Source organism: Cyrtonyx montezumae, unplaced genomic scaffold (genome assembly GCF_038088225.1).
Source record: "Cyrtonyx montezumae isolate F1298 unplaced genomic scaffold, pur_monq_1.0 scaffold_16, whole genome shotgun sequence".
NCBI classification, from domain to species: Eukaryota; Metazoa; Chordata; class Aves; order Galliformes; family Odontophoridae; genus Cyrtonyx; species Cyrtonyx montezumae.
The window spans coordinates 11,482,943-11,491,670 of NW_027071892.1; the positions used below are offsets into that span (position 1 = coordinate 11,482,943).

At 56.4% G+C, this 8,728-nt stretch overlaps 2 protein-coding genes across 2 annotated transcripts in view; one reads left to right on the plus strand and one right to left on the minus strand.

Annotated features, from left to right (window-relative positions):
• TMEM11 (transmembrane protein 11) overlaps positions 1 to 8,728 on the minus strand; it is a 377,196-nt gene that overhangs the window by 336,588 nt on the left and 31,880 nt on the right. The gene's annotated exons all lie outside the window — the stretch shown is intronic.
• Positions 1,847 to 5,698, plus strand: ACTB (actin beta). The gene is made up of 6 exons (XM_065732831.1): positions 1,847 to 1,924; positions 2,568 to 2,696; positions 3,007 to 3,246; positions 3,779 to 4,217; positions 4,461 to 4,642; positions 4,964 to 5,698. The coding sequence occupies exons 2-6, from the start codon at positions 2,574 to 2,576 to the stop codon at positions 5,105 to 5,107; spliced, it is 1,128 nt and encodes a 375-aa protein (XP_065588903.1). The 5' UTR covers positions 1,847 to 1,924; positions 2,568 to 2,573; the 3' UTR covers positions 5,108 to 5,698.

The following is an 8,728-nucleotide window of genomic DNA, read 5'->3' on the forward strand; positions in this document are numbered from 1 at the left end:
TGGGGTTGGCACTGCTGCACGCCAGATGCTGCGCTCTGATCCAACCCCATAATCAAGGGAACATGAATTGCCCCATCATTGCCCCCCCACCCCCATCCTGCCGGGGCCTCACATCCCACACTGCTCTCTGGTGACATTCCCCAGCCCGAACCCACAGCCCCATGGCTATCGTGGGGCATTTCCCATTGCTGCCCCATTATCAGCACTGCACACCTCCCGCAGTGCCCATGCCTCGTGGCTGCCCTTCTTTGACGTATTATCTTCTAATTAATACCTGGCCTTGTCAAAGTGGAGCGCAAACGTTAATTAATTCCCCAGCAGGTAGGTAATTAACAGTGTGACTCCCATTTTGCTGCAAGTGGGGCTGCTACACGGAGACGTGGCACCACTGAGCCCACGGGGTCCTGGGAACCAGGTGACCACGGAGGTCCCCTTGCATTACAGTGTCACCACCTCAGAGGGGACAAAGGTGTCCCTGCAGTGTCCCTGCAGCTCAGGTCTGTCACCAGGGCCACCCCCAATTCAGAGGGGACACGGTGCAACCCCAATGCGACCCGCCCTTGCAGCACCCCAGTGACAAAGACCCCACATTGAGCAGGATCCCGTTCCCCTAATACCCACAGCTTTTCTCGCAGGACCCTTTAATTAATGCAATTAATCAGCACGCACTCATGCCGTGCTCAGGAGCTGCAAAGCCCCGCGCAGCGCTGCTCACTGACAGCATCCAACTGCAGCCACGCACCGCCCCGGCCATCCCCGCAGCACGCGCTGCAAACAGGAAAGAAACAAAATATTGCCCAAATGTAGGCAAAGGCCTGCTGCCGTCCTGACCCCGCCGGGCCGGGCCCTGCCTGACTCAGCTCCTTACTCAGCACTCGCTTCCTCCCTCCGGTGCCACCGCTGCAGCGCACACCCTAACGAAGCGTGGGCCTTCACGGGCTGCGCAGCGCACGCAGCAGTCCAAGGGCCGGCCCGGAGCTTTGCAGCCGTGCTGACATTAGCACTGAACTTGGCCCTGGGTTGTGCTGCAGGCCGGGCGGGGTGGGTGCAGACAACGCAGTGCGTGCTGCACCTGGTGCCCCCTTCCCCGCCCTTGCAGCTAGCAGGCTGCACCCCAGCACCGTGCTCCTCGTGTTTCTGCAGCTTGGTGCATGCAGGCTCCTTGATGGTGTTGCAGCACTGCGCATGCATGTTCCTCGGTGCTGCTGCGGGCTAGTGCATGCATGTGTTATTGGTGCTCTGTGCACGCACACTCACTGTCATTCGGCTCAGTGCATGCGTTCCTGCTGGAGTGATCGCTGCTCGATGCACGCACGCTGCTGGTAGTGCTGCTCGGTGCACGCACATCGGTGCTGTTGCAGTTCAGTGCACGCACGCACATCGCCCGTTGCTACCGCTGGCGCTCCCCGGGAGGTGACTTCAAGGGGACCGCAGGACCACTTCGGGGGTGGGGGGAGGGCTGCACATGCGGACCCCCTCCCCAACAAAGCGCTATGGAATCAAAAGGGGTACGGAGAGGGGGCGCGTCCCTCCCCCGCCCCACACCCTCAAGTCGAGCTCAGCCCCACGCTTTGCTTCACTCTCCCCATCTCCCCCTTTCCCACCCCCAATTTTGTATTTATTTATTTTTTAATTATTTTATGCAGCGATGGGGGCGGGGGAGTGGGGGGGGGGGAGCGCGCCAGGCGGAGCGGGGCGGGGCGAGGGGCGGGGCGGGGCGAGGCGGAGTGGTGCGGCGGCGGCCAATCAGAGCGGCGCGCTCCGAAAGTTTCCTTTTATGGCGAGGCGGCGGCGGCGGCGGCCCTATAAAAAGCGGAGCGCGCGGCGGGCGGGAGTCGCTGCGCGCTGCCTTCGCCCCGTGCCCCGCTCCGCCGCCGCCTCGCGTCGCCCGCCCCGGCTCTGACTGACCGCGCTACTCCCACAGGTGAGCGGGCGGCCCTTCTCCGCCGGGTCGGCGTTAACGATCGCTCGTTTCTTTCCTCCGCTGGTGTGGAAACCGAGAGGGGCCTCGGGGAGGGACCGTTGTCCGGGGGGGGTGGGGTGGAAGGTGCGTGCGCACGGTGCGGCCGTTGTCCGTTGCGCGAGGGGAGCGCGGCCGCGGGCGGTGCCCCTTCGCTGCGGGGAATGCGGGGGAGGAACAAAGGCTGCGTGGGGGAGGGGTGGGCAGGGGGCGCGTCGCATTGTTACCGAACGCAGCCCGGTCCCCAGCTGCCCGCGGTCGCTGCTCGCCGCCGGGGCGTGGCGCGGGGCTCTCTCAGTGCCGGGGGGGAGAGGGGGGCGGCCGTCGAGGCGCGGCTCGGCGCTGCCATTGCCTTTTATGGTAATGGTGCGAGAGGGCGCGGGGACTTCCTTTGTCCCAAATGTGTGCGGCGCCGAAATGTGGGAGGGGCCGCACCCCCTCTAGCGGGCGCGGGGCGAAGCGGTGCAGGAAGGAAATGGGGGGCGGGGGGGGGGGGCTCAGCGCGGCGCTGCCGTTGCCTTCTCGCTCTCTCTACGGAGCTCGGGGAGCGGGGCGGGGTGGGGCTCGTGCCGTGTGACGTGCTTTAACGCTCCGTGTCGTTCCGCAGCCAGCCATGGATGATGATATTGCTGCGCTCGTTGTTGACAACGGCTCCGGTATGTGCAAGGCCGGTTTCGCCGGGGACGATGCTCCCCGTGCTGTGTTCCCATCCATCGTGGGTCGTCCCAGACATCAGGTACGGCAGTGGCTGGGGTGCTGCATCCAGACAATGGAGAGGAGCGTTCAGTGGGCGCGGTTCTGAAGGCATTAAGCCTCAAGAAGCCCTTTTTATATACGCTTGTGTATGACACGAGAGGCTTCTACCCTGCAATAGTAACAGCCTTTTGCAAAGCATCCTGTGTTGGAGCAGTTGGCTCGGTCCATTTCCTTATAGAGTAGGGACGGTAGAAGGTTATTAAAGATGTGGCTTCTGGAATAAAAAATCATTATTCATCCGTTGCAGTTTGTCCTTCAGTTAGACTTAGTGCTTTTTCTTTGTTGTGCAGGGTGTGATGGTTGGTATGGGCCAGAAAGACAGCTATGTTGGTGATGAAGCCCAGAGCAAAAGAGGCATCCTGACCCTGAAGTACCCCATTGAACACGGCATTGTCACCAACTGGGACGATATGGAGAAGATCTGGCACCACACTTTCTACAATGAGCTGAGAGTAGCCCCTGAGGAGCACCCTGTGCTGCTCACAGAGGCTCCCCTGAACCCCAAAGCCAACAGAGAGAAGATGACACAGGTGAGTGAAACTCAGTAGCTTGGAGCTACAGCAGGTACTGCTGCAGGCCAGCTTTCCTCTTCTGTGTTATCCTCTGTCCACCTTCACCACTGTCTCCCTTTTTGCCATCTTACAGGGTTTTCCTTTCCTGACCTGAGTCTCCTCTTTGCTGGACCTTGACAGGTTTTGTTTGCTCTAAGCTGACTTTCTCTGGGACTGAACTAGCAACTTGTCTAACTGCTGTTTCTGACTAGACACTAATCCATTTACCAGCCTTGAGTGACTGTTCTGTAGTTCTTTGGCCTTTGTTTCATTCCTTGCTGTGTCATGTGGATGGGCCTGTGGTAGCAGTGTCCTTGCTCAGGCTCTGACCTGGCAGGTATGGGTGGAGACCAAGTGAGATAACTGCTGCTCCCTCCTTCTGGGGGAGCGGAGAGGCCTCTTATCTTGGGACAGATGTAAAACCACTTGCATGGACTGATGTAGGCATGCAGTGAGAAGCCTGGTATATTCTGTGTAACTCACTGAACTCACTGCTTCCTTATCTCTCCAGATCATGTTCGAGACCTTCAACACCCCAGCCATGTATGTAGCCATCCAGGCTGTGCTGTCCCTGTATGCCTCTGGTCGTACCACTGGTATTGTGATGGACTCTGGTGATGGTGTTACCCACACTGTGCCCATCTACGAAGGCTACGCCCTCCCCCATGCCATCCTCCGTCTGGATCTGGCTGGCCGTGACCTGACGGACTACCTCATGAAGATCCTGACAGAGAGAGGCTACAGTTTCACCACCACAGCTGAGAGAGAGATTGTGCGTGACATCAAGGAGAAGCTGTGCTATGTCGCACTGGATTTCGAGCAGGAGATGGCCACAGCTGCCTCTAGCTCTTCCCTGGAGAAGAGCTATGAACTCCCTGATGGTCAGGTCATCACCATTGGCAATGAGAGGTTCAGGTGCCCTGAGGCCCTCTTCCAGCCATCTTTCTTGGGTAAGTCCAACTCCTTTACGAGTTCCGTGCCCCTTCTGTCTAGAGTGACTTACAGTGCCATAGTACTGCTGACCCATAGCAGCTGTGTCCCATCCCACTGTGTAGTCCTGTTTTTCCTCTCGAGGGTCAGTCAGGCAGGAAGCTGAGCCCATCAGCCATGGCTCTGATTCTCTTGTAGCAGCAGGTCCTCTGGCTTCTTGTCCCTGAGTCCTTTACTGACTTGACACTGCTTTTTGCTCACAGGTATGGAGTCCTGTGGTATCCATGAAACTACCTTCAACTCAATCATGAAGTGTGACGTGGATATCCGTAAGGACCTGTATGCCAACACAGTGCTGTCTGGTGGTACCACAATGTACCCTGGCATTGCTGACAGGATGCAGAAGGAGATCACAGCTCTGGCACCTAGCACAATGAAAATCAAGGTAGGCTGGAGCCCTGGGCTCTTCCTAGCACACTTCTTACTGAGTGGGTGGAGGAGGCTGAGCTGAACTACAGGAGATGGGAGCTACTTTGTCTTGGTGGTGGAGCCCTGCTGTGGGCAGGGTGGCAGCTGCTCGGCCGTGTGGGTAATGAGATTAAGTGCTGGCTGCAGTGGGGGAGGGGGCGGTGTGTGAGGCTGGGCCCTAAGCCTGCTCAGAATGTCGGGGCTGAGGCCAGGTGAAGGATCTGGGTGGCGGTGTGGCACGGGGCTGTGTGTCGGTGTTACCATCACGCTGCATCTGACCAACCCTTCTCTCCTGCAGATCATTGCCCCACCTGAGCGCAAGTACTCTGTCTGGATTGGAGGCTCTATCCTGGCCTCTCTGTCCACCTTCCAGCAGATGTGGATCAGCAAGCAGGAGTACGATGAATCCGGACCCTCCATTGTCCACCGCAAATGCTTCTAAACCAGACTGTTACAACACCCACACCCTCGTGATGAAACGAAACCCATAAATGCGCGTAAAACAAGACGAGATTGGCATGGCTTTATTTGTTTTTTCTTTTGGCGCTTGACTCAGGATTAAAAAACTGGAATGGTGAAGGTGTCAGCAGCAGTCTTAAAATGAAACATGTTGGAGCGAACGCCCCCAAAGTTCTACAATGCATCTGAGGACTTTGATTGTACATTTGTTTCTTTTTTTAATAGTCATTCCAAATATTGTTATAATGCATTGTTACAGGAAGTTAACTCGCCTCTGTGAAGGCAGCAGCCCAGCTGGGAGGAGCCGGTACCAATTACTGGTGGTAGATGAGGATTGCTTGTCTGTAAATTATGTAACCCAACAAGTGTCTTTTTGTATCTTCCGCCTTAAAAACAAAACACACTTGATCCTTTTTGATTTGTCAAGCAAGCGGGCTGTGTTCCCCAGTGATAGATGTGAATGAAGGCTTTATGGTCCCCCGCAGTCTAGGAGCAAAGTGCCAGTATGTGGGGGAGGGAGGGGCTACCTGTACACTGACTTAAGACCAGTTCAAATAAAAGTGCACACAATAGAGGCTTGGCAGGTGTTGGGTTTTTATTTCCATGGGGTTGGTGCCTGTTCCCATCCAGCCTCGCCAGCCTTTGTGGATCAGCCATCTCCCCGGGGTGCATGCTGGGGTGTGAGCTGGGTAACCCATGCTACTTGCAAGCCCGGTTCTCTCCTACCTGGAAGGAGCTTGGCTCCAAGGCTGTCTGTCCTGAGCTGCCACCAGGGTGGTGGCACTGTGCAGAGCTGCTGGGTGAGGGTGGGAGGAGATGAGCTCTGGGGGGCTGCAGCTGTGCTGCCCCCTGCCAGCAATGTGGTGCCAGCAGGGAGCAGCTGGCTTCTGACGTGGGCCAGTTCCTGGTGCTCCCACCGAGTGTCTCAGCTTGCAGCCTCCTCCAGTTTCAGCTATCATCTCCAGCCGGGAAACCTGCCCTTGCCTTTGCTCCGTCCCTGGCTGTGGCAAGCTGCCTGCTGGGCGGAGCAGCTCCTCAGGTGGAGGCGAGAGAAAGTCTTCAGTGAAGCAGATGAAATGGAGTTCAGAGAGCAGAGCCACAGGGCTGTGACACATCACTGCGGGGTGGGGCTGGGAAAGGGTGCGGACAGGAGGCTCCCACCTGCACGGTGACAACTGCGGGGTCAGGGCCTGGGGAGAGCAGAGCCAGGTGATGCTTTGCATAGCCAGCCTCAGCAGACGAGGACCTCGCAGCCTTGCTGGTGGGTATGCTGGCTTCCCCAGGCTCCTCCGACCTACCTGGCTTTGAAGAGCTAATGGCTGTGACTGTGTCATGCTCACAGCAGATGAAAGGTGGGGAACAAGCTCCATGGGTTCTTTTAATCCTCTGCCTGGTCTCATTGTGCCCCAGCGTCACGCTGTGCTCAGGGTGGACCTGCTGGTTTCTTCCTTTTGTCTCCTCAGCTTCCCTCCTGGCTGCACTAGTGCAGCAGGAGCCTGGCGGGGCTGTGGGTGCAGACGCTGGGCCAGGCAGATTAGTTACTGGAAGCACTGGTTTGCAAGGAGCAAGGCCTAACAGGTTGGGGAGGGGCCCGAACTGGGTTTATAACCCAGGGTCTCAGAGAAGCAGAGGGAGGAGGTGGCAGCAGCCGCTGGGGAAGGGAACTGGTTGGAGTGGGGGAGGGAAAGGGCCAGGAGGAGAGAGGAGATGGTGGCAGGGAAATGGGGCACCAGCCTGCACGTCTCCTGCCTTTGGTCCTTCCTGAAACAGCCACTGATTGCTGTAGAAAAATGTGCTGAGACACGAGGAACTGCAGAGAGGATGGAGGCAGCAAGGCAAGGAGCTGCAAAGCGCCTGGGGTGGAGGGCAGAGGTGCAGGGAGAGGGAGAGTAATGAATCGTGGGCAAGGGAGCTGAGCTGATTTTGCATGCTTCGAAGAGCAGAAAGCAAGGCTTTCAGTTAACACTTCATGGCTTTCTCTTTTTTCCTTTCTTCCTATCTCTCTTGCTGTTCCAGACTTTCAATCTCCCAGTAAAATGAAGCTGAGCATTCTGCAGCCCTTCCCACCCCTTCCCCGGCATGAGGCCGTGGCGTGCACAGCTACTCCACAGGCTGCTCCAGCACAGCTTTATGTCTCCTTTGGGCCATTACATGCTGGAGAAAAGAATGTGGTGCTGGGCAGGGAAGCCTGCAAGCATTACTCACTGCTCCCAACTCCAGCAGGCGGGGGGGGGAGCCAGGTGGTTTCCTCTCAGCAACGACAGGCACCGGAGATGGGGGATTTGTTTTTTTTTAACCATAGCTTCTCCATCTTTGTGTTTTGGCTGTGATGTACTGGGAGTTCTCTGGCTGCAGGGACAGCTGGGATCATCCACAGACTGTTGCAAGCCACCCAGCCCTTTCTCACCTCCCTTTAACTGCCCAGGGCAACTGGCTCAGCTGAATGGAGCTGAGCAAACATCTTTTATTCCTTTTCTTCCCAACTTTCTCTCCTGCTGGAGACAGTCGCTGGCACTTCACCTGCAGTTAGCTGGTGACCTGGAAAGTCACCTCACTGAGCTGCTTACTGAATCAAGCCACCGCCAGGAATTAGTGATGTCCTTGGCAAAGGAGATGGTTGCAGCTCTCAGGATTTAGCCCTGAAGGGCCTCCTTGTGTGACTGCCTCGAGCTTTGTCAGGAAGCGCTGACCAAAAATGGCCCCTAGCTAGGGGAGGTCCCGTCCTCTTGTTAGAGGATGCTGGTAGCATGCAAATGTCCCGAGAAGTCCCAGGATGTTCAAACACAGCTGGCTTCCTCACGGAGGTCCCCTCTGAGGGCACGGAGTGATGGTTTCAGAAAACGGGCTTTTTGTGGTGATGGTTTGTGGATGAGACAGTGGCAGGAGGAGGAGGAGTCCTGCTCTTTGAAGTTGGTCTTTGCAGAGGGAATGCTGACCTCAAGCCTGCCCTGGCTTGTATTATACCCATCTGTAATCTCCTTTAGCAGGCCTTACTGTATTAAATCGTATCAAGCACCGAAAACCACTTACAGCAGTGGAGATAGCAGTTTGCCCAAGCCTACAAAGCGCTCTGACCACTAAGCTTTCGTTATGCTGACAAAAAAGATGAGATGTTCAACCTTTACCAGCGTTAAGAACAGCCACAGGAGAGAAATGACTCAAGAGTTTCCCAGGGAAAAAAAAAAAATCAGCAAGTCTGTCCGGCCACGAGCTGTTAAGAGATGTTGTACAGAACACAATATCTTGATACTAGCACCAGATTTGTTTGTTTGCCCTCCTGGACCGGGACAGCATGGTATGCGCCTGCCTTCTTTGGGCTAGGAAAACTGTGTGAGTCATACCATGATCAAAGTCTGCCTGGAGACAAACCAGCTCTGAACTGATGCCATTTTCACAGGAGGTTCCCAAGTGCCAGCGGTGGGAAGAGTGTTCCTGAACTAAAGAGGAGTAGGGAAAGTTTCTGCACTCACCCACTGACAGCTTCCCAGCGACCATATCGAGAGAAACACCAGCGTTCAGGGTAGCTGCTTGTTTCCTTCCTCCTTTACAACCCATCTGATGTTCTGCCTTGTATTCATCCTTGTGTCTTATCTACACCACCACA